Raw genomic sequence first — 27,528 nt, forward strand, 5'->3', positions numbered from 1 at the left:
TATTACTCCAGCACTATCACCTAAAAACTTCGTCACTCTATATATTCTCTATGATTATCTAATATAACATAATATTATAGTTGTATGTATGTCACGCGGGATAGAAAGTTAGTTTCGGTATGAAATATGTAAAGCGGGTACATCCTATGTACTATAATATGTAGATGTATGTATGTTAAATAAGGATTAAAAAAGAGAGTTAAGAAGAGGATTAGCCAATTTCTTTTAGTTTGAACATAATAAAATATATAATACGGGTACATCCTAGTCCTCTTTAAAATTAGTCATGAACTTTATTGTCATGGCATTACTAAATTATTAATGAAACAGCAAAGTATAGTATTTCGGAACATAATTACTAAAATTATGTTCCGAAATACTTGGGAACTACTCCCAATTTAAAAAAGAAGAATTAAACAAAAATAATTATATAACTTATTTTTAATTAAAAATTTAAATTAATACAAAATTAAACGAACATATAGATACAAACAATTGTTAATAACAACTGTAAATGATCAACAAAATATATATCCAAATTATTAGTAATATAATTGTAATACAGTATGGAACAATAAATATTTTCATGGAAAAATAATATTACAATTAAATCAATTATCAAAATTCAAGCAGCTTGTAGAATTTTATTTTCATTTCTTGCATGCCGTATGTTCATCTAAAAGAATAAACAGAAAAGTAAATTAATATATTCAAATGTAAATTCTTAATTACTTATCTTAAATAGGAAAACAAGACTCCTTGGTTGACAATTCAGGTAGCTATACTTGACTTAACATCGGTGATATTTAGAGCAAAAATGTAAGTATATACCTCCGAAGATATGAATCCTTATTAGGAGCATTAATATAGCTGTTGCAGCCTTAAATTAGGTTTTTATTGTTGATATAGAAATGAATGGCTTGTTGGAACCATTTAGGTTTTATTTCTTTACTTTATTTAGTTTTCATAACACCACTTTTTGGAGCTTATGAGCCATTGCTAGAGTATTGCATAAGTAATACTCATTAAGCATGGAAAGTTACAATACCTTATGAGCATACCCAAGGCTTTACTTGAAAAACTGGTGTTAGACAAACTGATTACGAACCATTCAAAGCTAATATCCCGTTGTTGAGACCACACAGGAATTTGTTCTTGTCTTTATTTAGTTTTCATAAGATTTTCATTTGTATTTTAGCTTATGAGCCATTGCTAATGCTAAAGTAATATTGATTAGGTATAAGTATAATCATGTTTTATGATTAATTATTGAAAAATAAATACTTACTGTTACAAACCAGAAATTTCAAAGTTCCATTTGATAATTAGTAAATTTTTGATACTTTTTACTGTTAACCTTGATCAAAATTTAGTATGGATGGCTCTCAAAATGTTGAAGATCCTATCTACATCGCAATTTACAATGGTAATGTTGCCATAAATAAAATCTTCAATAGTCGCTAGATCTCACTAGTCATCATACGCAGGATTTTCAGATATAAATTTTGTCGATTAGCATGGAATTGCTCTAGCTTGATATTATGTTGTAGAAGTTCGACAACGGTCATGCTAACACGTAAAGGTTATCTTTTTTCTAGATCAGTGATTTCCTCGGAAATTTGATGGAGATTATTATGATTTAGTGTCAGCATTAATAATGACATTTAATGACAGAAGGCATTTTTCATGAAGGGTATTTAAATATTCCCTGATTACTAAGAAGTGCTTGAAATAGTAATCTGGTCCTTTTAGACAAGTTCCCTAACGTGTAATGACTGGAGTGTGGGGTAAGTGAATTTGGTAATAAGCAGCGATTTCTTAGTCCACAATTCAAAAATATTTTATTTATTTGTGATATTAATTCATTTGCCCTAGGGAATTATTTACGGGAAAGTTCAGCAACGTTATAGAGCCTATGGGCCACGGCCCTAATATTTATCAACTGGAAGTAGTATCGTTTATGGTCTTTATCGTCTTTTTTTGCAATAAGAAGCTCCATTCATGATGAACATTTTCAGTCTCGTAGCATCAATTTCAGTTCCAAGTGTTAACGGAATACTCAGGACAACAAAATTAATAATATTGCTTGCATTAGCATTCTTAATGTATATCACCTTGGTGAGATATGGGCGACCCAGAAATTAATCGTTCAAAGGACCAATCAATAAAAATGTAATTGATCTTTCCTATCATCTTTAGCCTCAACAATAGCTACGAAAATACCCTTCCCTTTTTCTTTGATTTTGGAAATGACAACTTGACCAACATCCTGCAATAATTTAACTATGGTACTTCAGTAAGGGACAGATTTACCGGTGTATTTCTCCATTAACTTCATGAAAGTGGGATGATCGACAGTGTATAAGAGTATGTTACAGGCAACAAGAATCTTTGTAAGGTCGGAATTGAATTCTGACTTGTCATACTTATATTCATCATTTACATTTATATAATTTTTTTTTTGTAATTATCCACGCTCTTATCATGGGATGAGGATCATAGGTTATGTCTTACTTTAGCGACACATCCAACATGAAATCTGGTTTTCATCCGGTAAGCGATTCCAAATTTAACCCCTTCCATTTCCAGAAATCAAGACATACAGCGACTTTTTTTATTAAAACCTCTATTGACTTTCAATATTAATATTATAAATAAAGGCGGAAACTTCTTACAAGAGAGAGATGCACGCAACACAACTTTCCATAAAGGAATGAGAATCATTTAAAAAAAAGAGCACACGCACCGACCGTTTTTCCTTTTCTAATTGCTATACGTAATTTTTTCTTTACACACCTCTCATCTTTATTTAGGACTGAGTAGAGCGAATAGGTCCCTTTTTTCTCTCCAACGTATGAATAGTCATTTCTCCTCAACGCCTGCCTGTAGAACTCACATTTTCAACAATTACATGAAAAACACATATAGGAACATAAAATTTTTATTTCTTTATTATGTTTTGGTATTAAATTCTATTTTGTTGAAATAATAGGATGTAATGCTTCGAACATTATCTTAGAAATATTTGATATTATTATTAGAAATATACAATTCATCTCAAATAAGAACTTTTACAAAAGAAAAAAGTTATAAATATAACTAATAATTTAAGCTTCACAAAATATGACTGTATATCAGGCAAATATCAACCTTATTTTACATAAAATTCACTACTTTATAACGAGTGTGTATACTTAAAAATATACAAATTTAATTCATATTTACTATTTTTATAGTGAACAACCGTCCTAAAAATTGAATATTTATACATAGATGGATGTAGTAAACAATTATAATATAAAAAAATAAAAAAAGACACTATTCTGATTTGAATTGTTTTTTATTAGACATAACTGTTGATGAATTCGCAAAATGTAATGATTGATCTGGAGTAATTCTTTTCTCATCACCCTTTGAAGATTCATTTAACATTCGAATCTTTAATTCATTACGTAAAGCCCGTAGTTCAGCCTCCATAAAAACCATACGATCCCTAAGGTCATCAGAATCCTGAAAACAATATATCAACATATGAAATATATTAACATATCATATTAATTAAAAGTATGAATGAGAACACTTTTTCCATGTGGTTAAAAAAACCTATTTATGGGTGCCTAGTAAACAGAGGAGTGGTATGGTAAATAATTAATTAAGCTTCAAGAAACTAGCATAACATTAATGCACTCCCTATTAATTTAATAAATGGATGTCATCCGTCCATAACATAGTTTGTGGATTTTTTTAAAGTACATAGCTCATACTCAAGACCAAAAATTGTGAGTCGAATATTAGCTTACTAAAATCGGTCGTTCATGAGATATTGAAACTTTATTGAAGTCCTCCTCTATCCCAAACTTATATTTGTTGTAATGCAATTTTTACTGATAATAGTTACATTCTTCTATATAATTTCAAAGTTATTGAAGGTAGGCTCTTAAGAGATTTTGTACCCGACAATTTGAAAGTCTGATAAATCTACCAATTAAATCAAAAATGAATTTTTTTCATTTTTTTTTATAGAAAAAAAAATTTAAAATATTGATAATTTTCATCCACAAATAAATTCGTAGATATGAAGCTTAAACTCCAGCTGTAAAACTTGACATTAAAAGTGCGAAATATATTTTATTAAGTTTGATCTTGACAGACCCCTTTGTATAGGTTATGTGACCCTGCATTAGAGTATCTATTTACATGAGGATAAAAAAAAATTATATAATTGTCATTGCCATAGTCCTACTTTATCTTAAATAATAAAACAATGTTTTACTCCTGGGGATTTATAGTAATATCAACTTTTGCTTCCTTCAATCTAAACGGACGTTCCATTAAAGGTGCTAGGTATTTCATTATCTTACCATGATATCCAATATGAATGTTGAATATAAAGTAACACTTTTTTCAAATTAGGAGCCAGCTAGCTAGTAAAAAATAATGTATGTACGTAAAATCTATATTAATATAAAAAAGTATATTTGTATGTATGAATCCAAATAAAGGCACTTTTTATCTAAGATAAATTTTGTAAGATAGATTTTTATTTAATATAAATTATTTTTGCTTTTTAAACCTTAATAAGCTTTCACTAGGGAAAGTCTAGGCTTCTTGGTAAACCAAGGGCCAATACCTTGACAAAATGCGACTCTAAGAACTTTAATTCTAATTTATTAAATTTTGATTATCCTCAAGATTTAAGACTAACCACAATCTTAAGATGAGACTGTTCCCACTTGATTTATCTAAATCTTTTAATAAATATTAGTTGTGGTTTTGTATATTAGTAATTCCTCTTAGTATTAGACATACTTAAATCCAAAACTTTTCTATTTATCTAAATCTTTTAATAAATATTAGTTGTATGTAAATTAAATGTAAATCTCGCAATTGTTTATTATATAGCATTGAGCATGTATATAGGGTGCACTGTATATAGTGTTCCCTCATGTTTATCATAAACGTATTTTGATCTAAGAAAAATGGAGAGAAACACAGAGTTTCTTAAGAAGTTATCTTTTATGTTATTTAAGCAAAATTTGTCTTTGGCCGACACCTAATTACTCAGAACAATGCTGAGTACTACCGATAGTATTGATAAATTACAAATTTTTGTACGCGCAAGAAGCAAAGAGGGGTTAATTTATAAAGTTACCCAAGATAGGACAATAACTTATTCAATATCTATAAAAATTGATACACAACCATTTTTCAATGACAATGCTACAAGTTTAATTAAAATCAATGACTTTCCAAAAATTGAACTAGTCTAATATACATAAGTGGAAGAAAAAGTCAAGAGAAATCCTCTCGAATGATACTACTCCCTTCTCTGAGTTATTAATTTTTCGAAGTAAAAGTGTTCTTGAAATGTATATCATTTAAACAAAAAATGGCTCAGCTTTGGTGGGTCATTATGATCGTTTAATAAAAATTATCCAGCATTTTTGGAAGGCTTCAATATAGTGCCCATGTCTCATGATCAACTAATTTTAGTTACCTTAATTTGGAAAACATCCTTTCAAATGAATAATTTATATATTATGTTCCAAAAATAATTAAATTCTGCAATAGTTGGGACTTTTTATTTGTTGAGTTGATATGAAATGCTCCATTTACCAAAATACCAATTACTTAACCATATCAATGGATCTATTTAAGGATTTTTTCCCCATATAGCCCCTCTCTGTTAATTTATTTCTTAAAAATTCTACCACCCTTTCATATCCAAAAATACTATGATGTTTTTACAATTTTAAAATAAGTAAATAAGCATAAAGTTATTCCTTCTTATAATATTAAATTACTAATTATCTAAATTGAAAATGAATACCTTCATTTTGTCACAAAGTGATTGGGACTGCTGCACAAATTCTTTTATATCATTTTTATTTTTAGGATAGGGTGGCATAGAATTTGGTGGAGATTCAGAAAATTTCGTTTCCTTTTCTTCAATGAGTATAGCTGGAGTTTTGAGATCAATTTTAGGTAAACATGGTGTAATATTATCTGAAGATGATGTACTGCTACTCCTCAAGAGCTCCAATGTCACAGAGGGTCGATTTTTGTTTGAATGGGGAGATGTATCTTGTGCAAGGAGTTCGCGCAATTCGGCTCTCTTTTTAAACAATTCTTCTTGAGTACAACAATTTTGTTTTTGAAGTTCATTATAGTTAGCTAAATTTTTAATAAAAATATGATAAGTATAAAAGAAATAATGTTATAATTATGTTCAAATTAAGTTGTAGAAATTGATCAATTTAAAAAAAACAAACACTTATTTTCATCTTAACAGTTTTCCAACAAAGTAAAATGATAAATTTATACAACGTTAAATAGTAGTTCAGCACAATTCTTCATTTCAAAACTTAATATGTTATTAAGGCTTCTGTCAATTTGGAACCTTATATAAAGTAACTTACAACCTTTCCCTGGTAACTATAGCAAACACGTAAAAACCAAAGTAATATGAGCTTCCCAAATAAACAAACGCTTCCTACGCCATTTCTAATATTCAATATATGTGATAAAAGTTCTGGCAAGGGGGAATTAGAAATATATGTATTTTTGCTAGTAATTAGAATAGTCAAGATCAAACAGTCTCACCACTAATGGCCAATGGCCCTACTCCATCTCCCAATGTTCATTTTGTAAAAACCATAATATTTGAATATATAATGTATACCACTGGGAATTTATATTTTCTTAAGTTGATGAAGCTTTATTTAAGTCTTCACATTAGCTAAGGGATGAAGGAGAAATATACAAAAAGAAGTTTAAACTATTTTATAATTTTTGTTTTATTGACTTCTTTCCACCTTAAAATAAAGAAGAAAAAACGTATACGATCTCACATAGAAATAGATTCTTAAGGTGGGTTCACTGAAATGCTTACACACTCATTTAGTACCCATATCTTCTTCCTTTTTGTTATTACTATTATCCTTTAAAATTTTCAAAAATAAATAAATATTAAGCGAAATACAACAATAATATGAAAAGGTAGAAATTTTGCTTGTTTAAGCAATTCTGTGAACATTCCTTAAGTGATGTAATTAGGGAAATCTTTTTTGATAAATTAAATATTGAGATCCAGGGGGTCATAGCTAGTATTGTAAATCGTGTGAATTTTTTTTCGGAATTGGTAATCTGAAGAATGAATTGTCTTTTCCGTAGAAGTTATCAATACTATTTAATTTCCCATTAGTGAACATACTTTCCTAGATAGATTCAATTATATTCAAAATCTGATTGAGCATTCGTGTGAAGATTTGTTGCAGAGTTATAATTGAATGTCCTTGTTGGACTCAGAGTAGAATTGGGGATCAACATCAGAGTAATTCTTGCCATGTTCCTGTTTATTTCCTTCTCTTCTTCCTCCCTTGTCACAGCTGATTTTAGCTGATCTCCTACAAAACATTCTTCAGATTGTCAACGGTTGATTTTCGGTTTCTTTTTTTAACATGCCCATTATACACACAATTTTCATCACTAGTCATAGCCCCTTTCACTTTGCAAACTTCGACTATAGTGTATGTGTACACTAAAGTTTAAAAAAAACTAAAAGAATGTGTCTGTATTTTAGCTAGGAGTTATAGGGCCATTCCACGTCAAATCCATCGCTGGTTAAACAGCACCATCTCCCATTTTTTGAAATTTTGCATATAGCTTAATATTGTATAGAAACTCAGAAATCTAAAATTTTAGTCTTCTTTGACCTCCATCTCAGGAGTTAGAAGCTTTAAAATCTCCAGCCTCGAAGCCAGAACCCATGTTTTTAAATAGCTACTTATCTTGTGTTTTTAATGAGATCGATCTACTTCAAACGTGATTGCATAGATATTTACACATTTATTATTCTGTATTTACATTTTTACCCAATAAAATGCCTCTTCAACCTGGAGCTCAAGAAGTCTGATGTTCGACCTTAAAAATTTCAAACATGATATACTACAATTTTTCTCAAATTATCATGAAATGGCTGTCAACATTTATTTAATTTGGGTCAACGCTATAAGCGAAATACCAGGAACGGGATGTTAAGAAGTTGGTTAACATATTAAAAAGAGAATTAATTAAATACTTATATGCGTATAGGTTAAAATATTTTTTGATTCATATATACTGTAGCTGTTCAATACAAAGGGGGGGGGGAAGTGTAGCTGGGTTGAGATGAAAGAGTTATGAAAATTAACCAAAGCAAGTACTTTATTGCAACTAATAATTGGAACATCAGTGTGGCAAGTATTTAAATGAATTAAAAGTTTTTTTAATGATCCATTTAATAAGCATAAAACATGATTAGGAAAAATATTCAATGAGTTCCTGAGAAACTTGTCAAAAAATGGTCGTTAACATCAAGAAATAATTGCCAACCATGCAAGCAGTAGATAAAAAACGAAAAGCCTCCCCAAATTGATACGGTCATTTAAAACAACACATTTTTCTTAAATTCTTCCAACGAAAGTGATTTGGACGAACCTAGGAATCCTAAGCTTGCAGTTCTGGACTTCAAGGAATGTTTCTCTGCATTAGAAGAAAGTTCGAAAAAAACAAACATCGAAAACCATTCATAACAAATTAATAAATATTTATGGAGGGATGGGTTTAGTCACGGATATAAATGTTGACGAAGAAACTACAAACTCATTAAAAGCGCGAAAGTTTGATCAACTGATCATAGATTTACAGGATAAATTGAATAACTCTACAAAATAATAAGAAAAAATCAAGGTCTTCACTATCGTTTTCCATATTTGGCCTTTAAAGAAAATCCAACATTCTTTTAACACAACATATCATTTTGCCCCATTTGCCAAGAAGTTAACCATAAAAAAGGAATTTGGGCGGATCCAAATTCAGAAAGACTGCTCAAGACGTGATCAACTAATATAAACTTGAAGATGTGAGCTGGATAATGCCAGAACAAAAAGATACCTTGAATGTTTATAAGAATGGAACCATGATCAAAGAGCAAAAGCACCTCATATTATGTAACCTACGAGAAGCTCATCACCTCTTCAATCAAACATATCCATAATACAAAAATTGATTTTTCCAAGTTTGAATAGTTTAGACCTATGGAATGTGTGTTAGTCGGAAGTTATGGAACATATTCTGTATGGGTTTTCGTAATTCACAAAAATATGAAGCTCATCCTCCATCCAGCTGAATTTAAAAAATTGAGCTGGATGGAGAATTCAGAATATCATAACATGAGACTGCAATCACTCGATGACTTTCTCATTATTCTCCAATGTAGTCATCCCTCTATAGAATGCTGTATCCGTCAATGTGGAATGTGTGGTGACGAAATTAAAATATCTCAGATTTTGGAGGATAATACGATTAATGAAATAACTTATAGAAGATGGACTCATATAGATAGGTCACAACTTGAAACATAAGTAAAATCTAGTCAAGATTTCGTTGAATATTTTACAAAATGTCTTTAAAAATATCATCTTGATGCTTTTATAACCAAAATGCAATCCTCCAGCTTTAAAATAAGAAGGAGGAAAAAAAATGGAGCATTGGTAGTAGTTTGCTACTTTAATAAGAATTTTTCGTTCATTGTCCAAGACGAGCTGTAAAGTTTTCATTAGAACAATTCTATGATAAAGCTTCACCAGTTCCTTTGATATTTTAAGCCAAGCACCAGCTTAAAATATATTAACTTTGTAGTGATATCTGAGTGTAACCCTCCTGATACTGTGAGCGTCCATTTATAAATCAAAAACCTTGCCATACATTAATAACATAAAATATTTTTCGGGCGGATGTGCAGGACAGTATAAGAATTGTAAAAAGATATTAAACCTTTGCTACCACAAAAATATTTTGGAATCTATGTAAAATGGAAGTTTTTTTGTAACAAGACACGGAAAATGACCATGTGATAGTTTAGGAGGCACCGTTAAACCGTTAGTGAGTAAATCACGTCTAAAGCATTCTTCGGAAGGAAATAACTCAACCAATTTTGCCTCCTATGCAATTTTATAAATTTTGCAAAGAAAATATTAAGAATATCAATTTTGTATATTCCAATTGTGGTGAATATGATCAAGAATTTGTACACTTAAGCAATAAGCAAAAGATCGAAATTTTCCTTACGCGTAAATCATTTATTGCTTCTGATGGATAGATAGTAAAAAGTAAAAAAAAAATTAGAAATTATATATAAAATACAGCGGCTGTAGGAAAAAAAATATTATTGTGTGTCAATATAAATTATTTGTGACTTTTACATAACAAAAATAAAGTTAGAAATTTATCTCGTGATCTTTTCATTATTCTGTATTTTATTGAAATTGTAAATTTTCTTAATAAGATTTTTTGAACTAGCTACTAAAATTTGTAGCAGTTTAGGATTACAATAATACCTTATATATGTAGAAATACTTAAGGTCATTGTAGTGTACTAAATCTATAGAACCTGGAACTAAAAAAATATATAAATTAGTATAAGTTTGTATCTCCACAATTCTATATTAATTCTGTTTTCTAATATTTTAACCAAGTTTTTACATCCTGTTTTTGGTATATCGTTTTTAGCGTCGAACCAAAATTAAATATAGCTCAAAACATTTCTACAATTATTTAATATAGGGTGATGATATACATAAATGTTTATAATTTTTTAAGTCAAGGTCAAAGAGGTATTTTATTGGGTAAATATATCAATATAGAATAGTAAATCACTAAATATCTATCCAATCACGTTTAAAATAGATCGATATCATCAAAAATACAAGATAAATAACTATTTAAAAACATGGGCACTGACCTCAAGGCTGGAACTTTAGGAGCATCTTACTCCTGATAACTAAAATTTTAGATTTTTGAGACATTATTCAATACAAAGTTATATGGAAAATTTCCAAAAAAATTGGAGATGGTGGCGTAAAAAAAAGTCAATTTTTTGATCGTTTTGGCGTGGAATTACCGTTATGTTATTAATGATCGTTAGACAACCCGTTGAAGTTTTAAAATAACTCTTGACACTTCTATTGGTAACCTGCAATATATTTGTGCTTGAACTAATTACACTATGGAACAACATTTTGCCCACGGGCAAAAACCTATATATATTATTCTTATTTAAGCTTAAAAAGAACGAAAACGATCTATAAAATTTTCGATTGCAGTAAATTCGGTGTTTAAAGCCTTTTTTTTTTTTTAAATCTTGTAGTTCGCCAAGAAGAACAAAAAAATTAATTTTTTTTTAGAGAATAATTTCGATTCAGTCAAATTTCGAAATGAAATAAATATACACATTAAAATTAAAGGAAATAACAATATATAAAAAAACATTAAAAGATAAAATATTGATTAAGTTATCTTTAATACAGTTCCTATAAAATGTGTATAATCATTCAAAAAGTCCGTAAAATAAAGGATCACATTAAGAAACCAACATTTTTTCAATTGCTTATATTACGGCTAAAACTAAAGAATATATCTTTTATTAATATTGTGTCAATCTTTAGGACTGAAGACTGCAGTTTGGTTCAGTCTCGGCCTGGTCCAGTTCAGTCCTGCATATCAGTCATAAAACTTAAAAAGTTCGGTCCTTGATGACGTCACTCAACTGTATTTCTTTCAATCCCTTGGACTGATTGGACCGCTCCAAAGACTGGAACAGACTGTACCAAATAAATTAGGTCTGACCCAACACTAACTTATACTACAACATAAAAAGATTTTGCTTTAAAAAAAAATCAATTTTGATTGATTTTGTCAGTCGAACTATTTATTTTCTTATAGAATATTTAATAAATAAGCAACATAAAAATGTTTTGTAGCAATATATGATTAAGTCAAATATTTGACTTAAGTAATTAATATTTTAGAGGAAGGAAAATTGATCCCACTTTAAATATGTTTCTTATCCAATATAATTGATTGGTATTTATTGATTAAACATAATTAATCTAATCGACTAATTTATATTTAATATCTGTTTATAATATTTTTTACGTCTTACAATTAGTAAAATTATTGACAAAGTTATATATTATTGTTTCTTAAAGGCAAATCTTTTGAAGTTGTACTATAATAGCTTATTCTTTAGTTATAGTTATAATATAATTCAATTGAAAGAAATATGCAAAAATTAACAACTTCCAACTAATACCCTGCATTTTAATTTATTTTAGTATGATTAGACCATTTTTGTAGGAAATGTATTCCAGATAATTTAATAAATATTTTATTTTTTGAAAGCTGAAATTTATTTCGTCAATTTTTATTACCTTTAATTTTCATCTATATAGTTATTCCCTTTTGAAATATGGCTCTGAATTTAAGGCCAAACTTACTGCACTTGAAACTTTTGAAGATCATTTTCGTATTCTATGGCTTAAATAACAGTAATAAATTTGCATTTTAGACGGCGGGCGTTCCGAGACCCGAATTTTGTTGCATAGTGTTATTCCTCCTTAATTAGAAAATGTTAACATACTTAAGTGATCTCTGTCAGCATATATGTAGTCTTTCATAGTTATCAAATTTTTATTTCCTTGACTTTTTACGCTTATCGGAATTTTGACTTTTTTTAAATGTCTAGTAATCATTCAACTTATTTTTTTAAATAAAAGATAAATAATATAGCTTGGGAATCCTTAACCAGGAAGTCAAAGATTTTGCAACTAAAAAATATATATTTTGTAAAATTATCTCTCTATAAAAAATTAAGAAAATAGGATCTAAAATTTTTGAATAAAATATCCTGCTTAACATATTATCTTATAATTATATCATAATCTTATGATAACGTAAGTACAAGCAGAGGTAGATATACATTAGCTTAATATATATAAAAAAATTGATTTTATTTGGCATATTAATGTTATATATTCTAGTGTCACTTTACCAAAAAAAAAAAAAAAAAAAAAAAGAATTTTCTTTTGAGTTAAATCTGAAAAGAAACGGTTTTGCATTAAAATTTTAAAAATTAAGTTTCAAAATTAACATGCTTGGATATATCCTTCTTCTTCTATCTATTTGAGCTCTTTAGCTTCCAGCTTGTGATTTGTCTCCTTATACATATATCCAGATTGTATCATAAAAATAAATGTGAACAGCAGCCAAAGTAACAATTTTTACAAGACCTTTAATTACTTATGTATGTGAAGACCATGAAGGAACTTCCATTAGACTTTCAATGGATTTTTCAGTTCTATAGTTGTTGATTAGAATGTCAATGGAGATTAAGTAAAAACAACAAAACCTCAATCAATCATGTTGTAGTTTTAGTAGATACTCGGTTTTTATAACAGGATTGTTTCTATTTCTTGTAGATGAATCTCCAACTGGAGGTTTTCCTCCCCTAGACTTCTAATGAGGATTATATTTCCACCTGCATTTCTCCTCTCTGTCTGATCTTGGCTGCAGAATATTGTTTGAAGAATTGATTAAGAATAAGCGTACCATAACAATCTTTCTATAGTCGACAACAAAGGCAACCTGACCCCTTTTTTTGAGTTTTCAATAACATTAGCTGATAAAGTTTGTGCAATGATCCTTCTACCAAACTTGTCTTCATTTTAATATTGACCAAGACTGGAAAATACACACCAACAATCAGCTTTAGAACCTTCAACTTGAAAGCTTAAATTTAAATAGTTACTGAGGCTTCTGTAAGGGGTTATTCTCATGATAGGAGATGGATATATAAGGGGATGAATCATAAGCTGGAAGCTAATTAGCTCAAACAAGTGAAAGAAAGAAGGATATATTTTACTCAATTTTTTTTTTTTTTAATGTTTCTTCAATTGGTAAGATAGAGTTACACTGTTTATGTATAAACAAACATTACGATAATAGCAAATTTAATATCTTTACTGAACAACACCCTTTTAGAGATGGAATTTGAGTCACATGATTGTCCCAAAGACAATGCCATTCAAAAGGTTTTAATTAACTTATTCAGAAAAGCTTTTAACGAAAAATATATAAGCGTAAACTTTTGAGTTATCACAATTCCATTATTTTTGTTAAAGTTATGCCACTTTCACAAAAATTATATTAATAAAAAACTGAAGATCTGAAATATTTATAATTTAGTTATTATTTAGCCAAGATGAGTAATCATAAAACTTTTAAAGGTTACATTTGTATACTTTGCCAAAAAAAAAAAAAGATTAGACAAATTTCTGATCACATAGTTGTAACAAAAGATAATCCTAAAAAAGAAAGAAGATATTTGAAGGATGAATATGATTTTGATGAATAATTTCGGAATGGGGCGATCATTTAAATTTAATCCCACCATAATTGTAATTTTGACACCGTTTTTCTAGGTATTTCCAGAAAAAATTATCTATTTGTTCATAAGCTATTTTCAAGTTGAATTCCACCATTTGTGGTAAGCACAGAACTCCATTGCAAAGAATTGAAAAATAAATTGTTCCACCGTCGGCATTGTGAATGTTATTGATTATTCTAAAATTTTTTTTTGTCAATAATTACTAGATCGGATTATGTCACAAGTTAGACAAATTAGGCTAACTGTTATTGTTATTATGAAAAAAGAAATGACCCCGTTGTAAAAAAATAACTCTTCATATAGCATTCAGACCAATAGACCGTATATAATTTTTAAGATTTTTTGGCAGGTTATTGGTCGTTGTACCACCCCTCCACAGACTTGCAGTAGTGCCAAAAATCGCGAAATTGTTTTTTTCATTTTACATTCTGATGAAAAAGTTTAAAAGAAAATCGTGGCCAGAAGGATTAGTCAGGTAAAAGCAGAAGCTCTTAAATGTGCCACAACGTTCAGTTTTACATATACAAACAGTACATATTCGGAAATATTTCTTAAAACTAATGAAGATCTCTTCGTGAACGGAAGTTGACTCTGTTGATCAAATAAAGACATGGATGAGTACTTCTAGTTCATCACTTGAGAGAATGAGCACTATCCTCAAGTTTGATAGGAATATTTTCAGTAGAAATTATATTCCATCAAGTACTATATCAAAAATATGATTTCTATTCAAAAACTGAAAGAGCTCAGACCCAACAAAACAGGGTTGTTTTCTACACACTTTTAATCATTTGTTTGAAGAAAGAGGTTATTGTTCAAGAAGCCAATATACTTTTAGGTTTGGATTGGAGATAGGCGGACACACTTATTAAGGGGATCTCAAAATAACTAAGAACAATCATAAAGTCTAAGATGAGGTTTCTTCTTCTTCAAAATCAAAAATAAAATGAAGCTATCATGAAGGAGTATGTGAAAATAAATTCAAAGATAGTGGCATTAATAGATTACAAATTTTGGCGTTAGTAGAGAAAGTTAATAAATCTTATATCAACATAAAAATCATGCCCTTGAAAAGTTTGAGAAATAGCTAGAATCAGAAGGACATGAAGTTCATTATGCCGATAATAAGAAGGTAGAAACTATGTCTACTATGGGCTGAGTACAAATACAAATTCATGTTCTTGTGTCAATTACTATTACTTTGGAGTCCCAAAATTCATATTCAAAGGAGGTAACTCGATAAGTATAGGTTATATTCTATATGTCAGCCAATTCTAACAGGAGTTATAATTAAGTAAAAATAGTAAAAAACAATCGAAGAAAATATAAAAGCTGTCTTATGATCAAACGTGTATTTTTTAAAGTACCTACATACACAATTGGAAGAAAAACCCACTAAAGCACAGTATATTAAACTAGGACTAGTCTATCTATTATATATCAATTTAAAATCAAAATTAAATAGTCTTGTTGTTCTTGATTAGTCCAAAGGAAAGTTGAACTTAAAGAGAGAAGAATACTTTCATGGTTAATGGCATGATAATCTATGTAATATTTTGATTAACAATATTATGGTGATTAAGGAAATATTTGAAAAACATAAAATTTACTGGAATTTTTCAAATATTGTTGATACATTAAATTCTATCAAACTTTTCAATGATGCTTGCTTTGGATTTGAATTGAAATCTAACTACAAAGAGTGTATCTAAAACTTAGTAAAAGTTTACATAGCATTGGGCATCAGAGTAACACATAAAGCTCATGAACTGTTTGCTTACACCTTCCCATTTCTTGAGTAGATGAAAACTAAAGGAATCAATATTGGTTTAGCTAGTTATACAGAGTATATCTTTGAGAAAGGTTTTCATTCCTGTGAAAAAGCTTGTGAATGTCAAGAAAGAGAGTTGTATCATCCAAAATATGCTAAGTAGTTAAGTACAACTCATATTAAATTCAATTCAAGAAAATAAGGTGGTATGAGGTAATTCGAAGAAACTTTAAATTAAGTATCTACAATTCATTTATATGAATAGACTAACAAACAATAAATAAGTATTTTAAACCACTTTTTTCTAAATAATTAAACTATGTGAGAGTGGTATAACTTTTACAAAAATAATTAAGTTGTGATAACTAAAAAATTTACCGTTAGATGTTTTTTATCAATAGTTTTATTGAATCATCTCATTAATACCTTTCAAATGGAATAAGTCACTCCTTTGGAAAAGTCATTTAACTCAAATACCATCTTCGAAGAAGTGTGATAAAAACGTTATATTATATCATGCTAGACAAGTAATTTTCTTTCAGAGAATAAAAAATCACATTTTTCAAAAACACTAAACATGTCAATTTATTGTGTAGTATCAGTAGAAATGGCATTTCTGTAAAATTGCAAGGAATTACCTGTTACATGATTTTGGGAGGAGAAAATGAATTATTGATATAGATGAGAGAACCTTCTACATTTAAAATAACATTATTAAAGGGGAAATATTATAAATATAATAAAATTCATTCATATTTATTTCATTATGCATTTTTAAATCATTGTACACCAAAGATAGGCGAGAATTCTTCTTTAGAAGGAGATGTCAACACATCTCGACTAATTAAATAATGAACGAAAAGAAGAAAGAGCACACTCATCAACCGTTTTTCCTTTTCTAATTGTTTTGATTAATTTTGTCTTCTAACGGATCCCTTCTTTAGTTATCACATATTGAGTATGTAATTCGAGTATACAGGGTGTCCACGATAAATTGAACTACTTTAAACTTCAACCAGATCCATAATGTGGATATTCGGGGTTAAATCATACTAAAATAAAAGGTTGCATGAACAATACACTATAACTTCCACCACAATTGTTTTGACAACAAACAATAGTCATCATGGAACAAGCAAGGAGAGACGCCATCTTCAAATGGGCTCGCACGGGACACAAGCCCTCTGCTATCCACAAGCTTCTTAACTACCCCAAGACCACGGTGTACTGGATCTTTAATGCCTATGAGGTTGAAGGGAAGGTCTGCCGCAAGGCCAACAACATGAGAAGTGACCGAATCCGCACTCCTCGCTTCCTTGAAGGCTTCTGACAGTCCATCAAGGTTTCGCCGGGGACTTCCTTGTCCAGGTTGGTCAAGCACCGTGGAGTGAGCAAGCAGCTGGTCTCCAAGGCTGTGAATGAGGACCTCGGGTACAGGTCATACCAAATGGCCAAACAACACATCCTCACGGCATCCACAAAGGCCGCCAGGCTCACCAACGGTAAGCGTCTCCTCAATGACCTGAAAAGAATCATCTTCTTCTCCAATGAGAAGAACTGGACTGTCGACAGAAGCTACAACGTCCAGAATGACAGGTGGCTTGCCAAGGAGAGAGAAGAGGTCCCTGCGGTCTTCACCACAAAGGTCCCAGCCTCCGTGATGACCCTGGGTACCATCTGCAGCACCGGTGAAGTGATGCCTCCTTTCTTCTTCAATCCCAAAGAAAGGGTTAACGCGATAAGGTACTGCGAAATCATGGAGGAGTTTGTCATCCCCTGGATGAAGGATAGGGCCGCTGGGAGGGAGTTCATATTCCAACAAGACTCAACGCCCGCATATATCGCCATGAGGACCACTAACCTCTTCAACTCCCACGACATCACCTTCTGGGATCACAACACCTGGCTGGCCCTCCAACTCACCCGACCTCAATCCGTGTGATTACTACTGGTAGGGGAAGTTAGAGAGGGAGGTGTGCAATGTCAGCCACAAGAGCATCGCGGCCCTGAAGGGCTCCATTACGAGGGAGTGGAATGTTGTCGATTCCGCGGAAGTCATCCGGGCATGCAAATCCTTTAAGGGCAGGATGGAGAAGATGGTGGCTGCTGAGGGAGGACATGTTGAATAAATTTATTGTTTAATATCATGTGTAACTTTTTCATATTAACAATTACACTCCAAATTCCATTTTTATCAAGCAGGTTGAATTTTAAGATAGTTCCAATTTATCGTGGACTATCTGTATTTGTAAATTTGAATGAATAAATGCATAAAATAAATGAAGTACGGATTCAATTTCTAAAAAAAGTTTTAATTCGGTATTTTGAATCTTTTACCCTTTTTTAATAATATTTTTATCAAAATTTTTATTTTTATGGAAGTTAAAATATCTAAAAACTTATATATCGATTTAAATTTTAAACATAACAATAATTTTTAGAAGTGTACTTGAACATAATTAATTCATGCAAAGAAATGTATTGATAAGAATGCAATTTTTTAATAGCACACAACTTCAATAAATCAATAACAAAGTATTAAAACATACTTAAAAAATTATTTACCTGAGAATGTAACCACTAAAAATTCAATATTACTGTTAAATTTATTCTAATAATTTGAAATGATTATTCTTATTTATTAGGTAACTAAACTTTCACTTTTTAACAACCTAACATATCAAAAATTATATATGTACAAAATTTTAACCCACCTATAGCAATGTCTCGTTCTATTTCTGTCTGTGCCAGTCGAGCAGTTATTCTCTCCAGTGTCTTAAGAGTTCTGTCCTTAGCTACTGCCGAAGCTCCCTCTAGTGCATCTCGAATGGCGTTAATATCATCTGCTAAGCTCATATTCAAATTTTTATTCAATATATCGTTGCATTCCTCTTCTAAATGATATTTCAAATAATTTTTTTTTTAAATTAGTCAATAGAAATGGAATATATAGTTTTCAAATTTGACCAGTACATAAAAAGAGGATAAACAAACATAATAAAATACTCGAAAACCAGATTTGATATACGAAAACACTAATTACAGATTATTGATTAAAGCATCAAGTGCTAACGCAATTATATATTGAACTTACAAATATTGTTTTATGTAGTAATAACTGAATCAAAAAATACAATTATAATTTCAACGTTAATCCTGGATCCTTTTTATAAATATATTAAAGTTTAGAATTGAAATTGTTGATTGTTAACTCTATTTCGAAATATATCTCATATATTTCAACAAATAGATCATCAAAATTATTACTTATTTTAATAATCCATGTATTAAATACCAAGCTTAAAGGGGGGGGAAGGAGTAAGTCCTGTATTTTATAAATGAATACATTCTTTCAAGTTTCTCCTTTACAGTAGGTGTGGGCTGTACGAAGTGTCCTTTTATAGATTGTAATTTAGGCTGTTCTATTTTAGCTTTCAAATGGCCTATTATGACAACAAAAACAAAGAAGAAGAAGCAATTGACCTCATAACCAAGGTGAGCAAGCCTATTTTATGGGACAGTATCCCTTATTCACTCGAGATACAGTATTGTCTATATTTTAGCTTCTATAATAGGTAAATACACTACATAAAAAAAAAATTCTTTTGTATTTTTAGACGTAAAATGCTTTAAAATGGAATTTTAATTACTGAAATTCAATTTTGGTACAAAAATTTGGCAAAAACCACTATTTTAAAACTCAATTTTCAAAAAAATTAATGTGGAAGTTTTCAGTTTTTTAGTAATTGGAATAGGAATTGGACTCTAAGATTTGCAATTTTTAATTCTATATGAAATGATAAAAAACAAATTAAATATATAAATAAATACAAAGTAATGCTAAAAATATGATGATCAACAATTTCATTTTTATTAGACAAAATCTATAAAAGCTTGAATATTGATAATTCGTAATTTTTTTTTTTCATCTTGTAGATCAATAATATAAGATCTAACCCACTTCTTATCACTCACAGGCTTAACCCTTACCAATTCTTTATAAAGCGTGTCCTACTCATGTTTCCATCGAAGTAATGAGCTAAATATCACCGAAGTTGTCGACAAATTTCGGAGATTATTGCAATAATAAGAATAGATAATTGAGTCATATTGTTATTAATTGGCTTCAGGTTCTTCTGCAGCTATAAAACCAGAATTTTTCAGCTTACTCATTATGTCATCCTCAGACAGAAATATGTTGGGTTCCCATATGACATCCAACATGGTAATGACATTGCATCTCATTGTGTCTTTGATGACTATGTTGACCCTGGCTAGTCAAGATCTAGTCATCACAAATCTCGAATGGGCCACTTATTGGTGCTGGAGATCTTGCCTAACGAACTATCTTATTTCTTTAAAAGCATTATGCACTATCAAATTTTTTACTTCTTGACCTGAAGTTACTGGACCACCATGTGCTTAGCATTTTTGAACACGATATCAACAAATTGGTGGATATTTTCTTTTTCTTGATGTTATTTCGTCTATTCTATCTTTCTATGATCAAATACCTTCATTATTGTACTGGCACTCTTTTCAATTAATTCTGAGGAATAAGAGGCACTATAATAAAATAAAAGATCCTCTTTTATTTAAAAATCTGTCACATAATCCTATTTGTTCTCCCAATATCCCCTCTTTTGCCTCACCGATGCGCATTTCTCTCAGAGGAACCAGATCAAGTTATGTAGATGGAGGTTTGTTGGCCATGTATACATGCTTCGTTCTACATGGTATTCTTTAAGTATTTCTATCGTACTCTCCTCTATGTCTTTAAACAATTTAGAAGATATTTGCACAGTACTGTCTTGATTTAAAATATCCATACAGTTACGAAATTACATTGTAATTTTGTATGTGGAAATGGCAAGAGTCTTAAATGCTGCTGTTATGAAATCGTTCTCTAGGTATGTTTTGCATGTACGAACAAGAAGATATTTAAGGTGTTTCTTCTCTAAGAGCTCATTGAAATATGGAAGGCAGTCATGTACAACTTTAGACTAGTAATCAAGTGGAGTGAATCGTTTGTCTTTGTAGAGACAAAATGAATTGTAAACTCTTTTCTCCTCTAAAATTTGATCATAGTTATCAAATAATGATAACATTTAAAATTATGTATATCAAATATTTTTCAGGAATTTGGGAAAATAATTATAGTTCTTGGCAGATTATTAAACAAAATTGAATTTAAGGAATCCAAAATGTGTTTTGAAGTATTCTACGTATGAAAACTCACCTAATATTTGTTTTTTTAGAATATGTATCTACCTATTATAGTAGCTTAAATATAGATAATAATGTATCATGATTATAAAAAACAAAAAACACACACACACGGTCGTATAAAATGAGCTTGCTCACCTGGGTTATAAGGGCAATGCCATTTTTTGGTCAAAATATGTATAGATACGATATTTTGAATACAAAAACAACAACGAAAAAACAACCTAAATTAAATAAAACTTTGCCTCCTACAGACCACTCCTATTTACACTAGATGATAATATTTCATTTATGTAAATTTCATTATATAGGAACGACCGGGCGTGAACCTACGCACAATGATTTCAAGAGAATAATTTCTCCCGAGCGCTTTGTCGGTTGAGCTACGTCGTTCCATTGTTGTTATAATTATTGAAATAACACTGGTAGAAGTATCAAACGATCTATTCATTAACATAAATGTCATCATATCGCAAATTATATTTTATTACATTTAACAAATCCAGTTTTAACTTACCAGATAAACAGATAAGGCCTAAAAATAGAGTAGAGATATAAAACTTATAATTATATTATGAACCCATTATTTGTGCAATATATTAAATATTCATATTAAAAGTATTTATTAAAGATCATAAAGGTGAATACCAAACCAAAATTGAAATATTCAGTATATTTGCATATCTGTCTTACAGTCATAAGTCTAATTGATCTCTAGAAAGTTTATGTTTTTACATTAGATAATTTCAAATCAAAACTAATTTGTAACAAAAACTAAATGCCCAATAATTTGATAACAAATAAATCCATAATTATAAGAAATTAAATAAAAAAATGTATTATACCATTTATTACAACACCACCTAATATACATTAATATAAACGTTATACACACAACTTTTTTATATAATTCATTATTATCATTCAATTAGGATTGCAATGTGTGTTCTAAAAATTAGAAATTAGAAGTCCCCCTTGAAGTAAAATTATTGAGAACCAATATATTTTATTAAAAGGTGTCTCATCTATTGTGTCCTACTATGGCTTTTCCAAATGACAAGCTAGCTTAGTTTGGAACAGAGCTACATACACTAAGCTTGACATAAAAATCAGAATGGTTGAAGAAGCTTACTTTTTAAATAGGTTTTTTTTTTTTTGGAATTAAACATGAAACATTTTTCTATAATATAATCTATGATATTCTTTATATCCCGGCCCACGGATTATGTTGCATGGCAACATGACTAACGAACGTGTTGGAACCCAACCCCAACTCATGTAATAACATCAGAAACGACATCCACTATAGTCGCAGTTCATATCCCGAACCACGGGTTGTATTATGACCCAACACGACTAACGAACGGGTTCTGAACCACCACTAACTCATGTCATATCATTCAAAATGGCATCCACTGCAGCACCCCCATACCCCCCAGCCACAGTTGATATCCCGGCCCACGGGTTGAGTTAAGTTCCAATACGATTAACAAACGGGTTGTAACCCACTGCCAACGTATCCAATATCATTCCGAGTACAGCAGATATCATCTCGACGAATGTATCTGAAAATCTATTTGTAAGTAACTGTTCTTCCTGAATTTGTGGTATAATTGATCAAAATCCATTTTCAAAGTCAGCAAACGAAGTCACAAATTTTAATTTTTTGGATTGTGCTGGCATCGAACGCAGAATATTCTCCAGGAGTATAGAGTTTAAGAAACTATTCTGCTACACACCTATGATGTTTGGGATCACTTTATCAATCGTTTGGTTTATACACCATTAAGTATCTTATAGGAGGTATTTATTAGTGATAAAGGGTGATACTTTCTAATATCTTTGCTATCTTTATTCTTTTTAAGGGACAAAAATAGACAAGTGCTGATAAATTCTGGAACAAAGGCAACATTGAAGATGTCCTTATATACAGTATCATCCTTCAATAACAGAAGAGACTCAGTAGTAATAAAGAAAACTGGAGTGAACCAGGTTATACAATTATCCGTATAGACTGTATACGAAGTCCAGCTTATAAATGGAATTGATATAAAAGTAATTTCTGAGTTATATCCATGAAGGACGCTGAAGGATACTTATTAATGAAATAGCTTTCTTAGAGTAGGAGACAAAGCCGAGTTGATTTTCAAAAATTTCAAAAAAGGAGCTGGGGATTAAAATTGAATACTCTCCCTTTTCCACAGTGGTTGTTTTAGTGGATTATTCTGTTGTTTTATGGAACTCCTTAGTTATTATATGTATAAGTATACAATCACTCGGTAGAAGATATGGAGGAATTTATTTATACGGACAGTGATACCATGTCACTACATTAATGGAGCACTCTTCAAACCCTCTACCTGCATTAATTTTGTCTATATTAAATCCGTTTTCTAGGTGGAGCATTTATCCTACAGTAAGTCAATTGCCTATCTAATTAATAATAATATTTTTTATTGTATACAGGCTATTATTATTACCTTGTTGGGGCTTACTAAACAAATTAGGGGTAGGGTATATTAAGCCGGTATCTTTAAGAGGAGGTAGGTTATTAGCTCTCCTATCTCTAGGGGGGTTCCCTCCTAAGTTAGGATTTATTAACAAATTTAAGGTGTTAAGGTTGAACAAAAGTATTTTATACTGTTGTAGTATTATTTTTTTAGGTTGCTTATATTTTATATTTATAATCTCCTACATTAAATCCGTTTTCCGCATCTAACCCTCTTTCCACTGAAAGCAATCGTCCCATCTTTAATATGTTTCCTACCTCGAGTCCTCTTTTAGCATTAATCCCGTTCTTTCCTCAAGTCCTTCTCCTATTTTGAATCCGTTTTCTACCTCAAGCCCTTCTAAAGGGTGTTTCAAACTGAAGAGTTTTTGGATTGTAGAAATAAAACACATAAAATATTATATTATGGTCAAAACTTTATTATTAACCGAAAAACAATCCTTTACAATTATTTCTAGAAAATAATCCCCTTCCTATGTTGGCGCAACTGGCCTTTGAATAGTCCATTCTTTTGCGCCAATTTTCGATGACGTGATCGAGCATTGTGACCGGAATCTCACGAATAACTCGCTGAATATTTGCTTCCAATGCTTCGATCGTCGCTGGTTTATCCACATATACTTTTGCTTTTACGTAGCCCCAAAGAAAAAAGTCAAAAGGTGTGATATCACACGATCTTGGTGGCCAATTCACCGGGCCAAAACGTGAAATTAATTGTTCACCAAAATGATGTCCCACTTAGTCCATTGTTACGCGCGCTCTGTGGCAAGTCTTGTTAGAACCAAATATCGTGGAGACCATGTGCTTCACTTTGAGGTACAAAAAAGTCTGATAAAAGTCTGTTAAAGGTAGCAAATTGATTTTTCACGATCTTCGGGTACACTCTCGGCTACGGCTGCAATACTCTTTACGCTGCGAGCTGTACATAGCCTACCAGACGACGCGGCATCCCAGCCAGTTTCTGCCCCTTCAATTTTTCGATTATTCTGCGAATTGTGGATTCTGAAGGTCGATTATGTGGACCATAAGTTGGGCGTAATTTGCGAAAAACTTCTTTCACAGAACGCTGATTTTCATAGTACAATTGAACAATTTGTACACGTTGTTGTGGCGTATATCTTTCTATGAAGAATTGTAAAGTAATACTGAGTAAAAATGACATATGAATTTGACAGAACTCGCACGCGCCTGTCAAAAAATCCCTACTAGAAAAAAAACGCTCGTTTTGAATCACCTTTTATACTCAACCATCTTCCTTCTTCAAGTCCTCGTCCTACCTTATGATCATTTAGAGTTATAGAAAGGTGCTTCAATAGGGCATCTGCGTTGTTACCATATATAATTTTGTAAACAAGGTGACAGTGAGTTGCGGTAAATAATAATGATAATGATTATCCGTCCAAGGACAAATAACAACTAGCTAGAGAAGGACTTGAAACGAAATTGAGTCCCCAGTTGACTTAAGTCCTTTAATTAATCATTTCATTACTCAATATTATTTGAAACGTTTTGAAAGGGATATTATTAAGTGATAGTTAAATTAACAGGATTCCTTGGCAAAAAGTGGTTTTCCGAAGATGAGTTGGACAACCCAAGAAGTTAATTTCAATAATATACTATATTGAAGAAATAAGAAACGTATGAAATCCTTCTCGCTAGTAGTCCTTGAATTACAATTTGGATTTAAATACATTACAAAAAATCCATCTATCCGACTCCTTGCCTCAGTTTTCAAAGTTTCTTTGAAAATAGATGAGTATGGACTGCCTCTCCTCATCTTCATATATATGCTAATGTCAAATAAGTGCAATCCTTGGAATCTGTTAATGTGGTGACCAAGGACTAATTCACAAAGATAACGAATAGCTATCATGCTTTTCGATCATGATCTTTTAAGATAATTTGAATATAGCCTACAATTAATTACTCATTTACACAAAATTGAGGAAAATGAAAAACATTTCTTCTCACAAAAGTCAAAATAATTATTATTGAGTAATGAATACTTTTTACCGCCTAAATAAAGACAACGATATCAGTCAACACCAATGAAGGCTATAAATTTTCATACAATTTATAAACATCAAAAATACTATCTTTGAATATTTTGTTGTAAATTTTCTAGCATTTTTGAATGAGATACTCAGAAGTCATACTTCTGAAATTTGACTTTTTTTTTTTTAAATTTTAATATTTAATACATACATGATTATATCTCAGATGGTCCATTGAAATCTATTTTTGTATTCAAAATCCATTTCAATTAATATATTTATGGTTATCCCTATAATTTTTTTTTATTAAGTTAGGAGAAGAAAATCAATTATTTATTTTAAAATCCATTGGTTGTGGCTAATTTCAAATTTGTTGATTAAAGCTTATTTGGTTTCTTGTATGAATATTATAATAATAGTAAAAAATATTGAATGGGCACAATATGCGTACAATTTCATAATTTAGGAAGACGAAGTGCATGAGAAAAATTATGATGAGGATTCCAACCGTTCTATAAATATTGATTAGAAATGGCTTGGACCATTTTTGATTATCAACAGAGTTTGGGATCGAGAACATAGGCCAAAGGAGGACTTCTTTAGTACATGTTAGAACATATTGGTCATTTGATGTCAACGGATCTTATTGGGCATCTTCGTCTTGTCTTTGATTAAAAATACCGTTGTTGTTCTCAGTCGGTACCTCCTCGAAAATCCAAGTATTGATCAAGAGTCATACTCATACTATTGTCATCGTTAATTATGTTACCATTCTATAAAAAAAGTATTGGTTTATAAATTATAATTTCTTTGGTAGATTTAAAGAGCTGAAACTTGCCCCATTTTTAATGTTGATCGAACGATGATTTTACTCAACTGGATTTTTACTTACGACCAAGGAAAAAGAGATGGGACTGTATTTTGTTTCAAATGCCGATATATTGTTCCTACCGCAGAAGCTAGAGTTTCTCTTGCAACTCGGAAATCTTCTGGCTTGAAGTGTTTTTCACATGACAGAGTATGGTGATGACCTTCAGAGTGAAACATTAACGCCTTCTCATCTTAAATCAATGCAGTATATATAAGATATGTACTTTCATTGGAAGGGAATCGCAATGATCCTCCCCTCGAGCATCCAGAGACAACACAAGACGATGGCATATTTATAAATTATAGTAATAACTAATAAAAGTTACAAATATAACAATATTGAAATTTGTAAATATGAAGTATTAATAATTCTAGTTTAACAATTACTTATACATCTTAGAATATATATTATTATATTGCACTAATGGAATTCAAAAATCAACTTAAGCACGTCCCATTTTTTTTTTTCTCTTTTGAACTCTGTATGTTTATTTAACTCTCCTTTTTTTAGTAATTCACATATTAATTCCTACACATAATATAAAAACATAAATTCAATACGGTCACATGTAAAAATAACTTTAACTTGTGGTGCCCTCGCAATAGTTTGCCAGATTAGGTATCATACCGCAGTCCGTCATAAAGGTGTTCTAGGGAAAGTGCATTATTTAACTAGCGCCAGATATCAGAATTCATTAAGTAACTGGAGAGGCTGGAGATAGAATGTCCATGAAAAGGTCAATTATTTTATAAAATCTGTATCCAATCAATCATAAATTTAGGACATTCATTAACTAGTTGAAGAGGTTATTCCTCTCTTAAACCACACCCACAATATAGGCTATCTTCATAGTGCATGAGGTGATACTGTCAGCGTAGGAGACAATGCCTA

General features: G+C 30.6%; 1 protein-coding gene and 2 long non-coding RNA genes across 7 annotated transcripts in view; all 3 read right to left on the minus strand.

Moving 5' to 3' along the window:
• Window positions 1-425: 425 nt before the first annotated feature.
• Window positions 426-2,715, minus strand: LOC121126684 (uncharacterized). Its single transcript, XR_011782407.1, has 4 exons — window positions 1,289-2,715; window positions 1,049-1,218; window positions 733-999; window positions 426-676 (listed from the first exon to the last, which is right to left on the minus strand). It is a non-coding gene; the product is annotated as an uncharacterized lncRNA (long non-coding RNA).
• A 210-nt stretch (window positions 2,716-2,925) lies between these two features.
• The window catches only part of LOC121126683 (uncharacterized), a 65,250-nt gene continuing 40,647 nt past the window's right edge, over window positions 2,926-27,528 (minus strand). Inside the window, exons 3-6 of one of the 5 annotated variants that reach the window (XM_040721983.2) lie at window positions 21,781-21,798; window positions 18,752-18,931; window positions 5,831-6,174; window positions 2,926-3,510 (exon numbers count right to left, since the gene is read on the minus strand). In XM_040721983.2, the coding sequence (XP_040577917.1) occupies window positions 3,319-3,510; window positions 5,831-6,174; window positions 18,752-18,931; window positions 21,781-21,798 (734 nt within the window). In that variant the 3' untranslated portion in view covers window positions 2,926-3,318. Of the gene's footprint in view, window positions 3,511-5,830; window positions 6,175-6,779; window positions 7,541-18,751; window positions 18,932-21,780; window positions 21,799-27,528 lie in introns of those variants that run through there. The other 4 variants (XM_040721984.2, XM_040721986.2, XM_040721985.2 and 1 more) reach the window with 4 other exon arrangements.
• Window positions 25,943-26,827, minus strand: LOC139906678 (uncharacterized). Its single transcript, XR_011782408.1, has 2 exons — window positions 26,605-26,827; window positions 25,943-26,539 (listed from the first exon to the last, which is right to left on the minus strand). It is a non-coding gene; the product is annotated as an uncharacterized lncRNA (long non-coding RNA).

This window comes from Lepeophtheirus salmonis, chromosome 12 (assembly GCF_016086655.4).
Source record: "Lepeophtheirus salmonis chromosome 12, UVic_Lsal_1.4, whole genome shotgun sequence".
Classification (NCBI taxonomy): domain Eukaryota; kingdom Metazoa; phylum Arthropoda; class Copepoda; order Siphonostomatoida; family Caligidae; genus Lepeophtheirus; species Lepeophtheirus salmonis.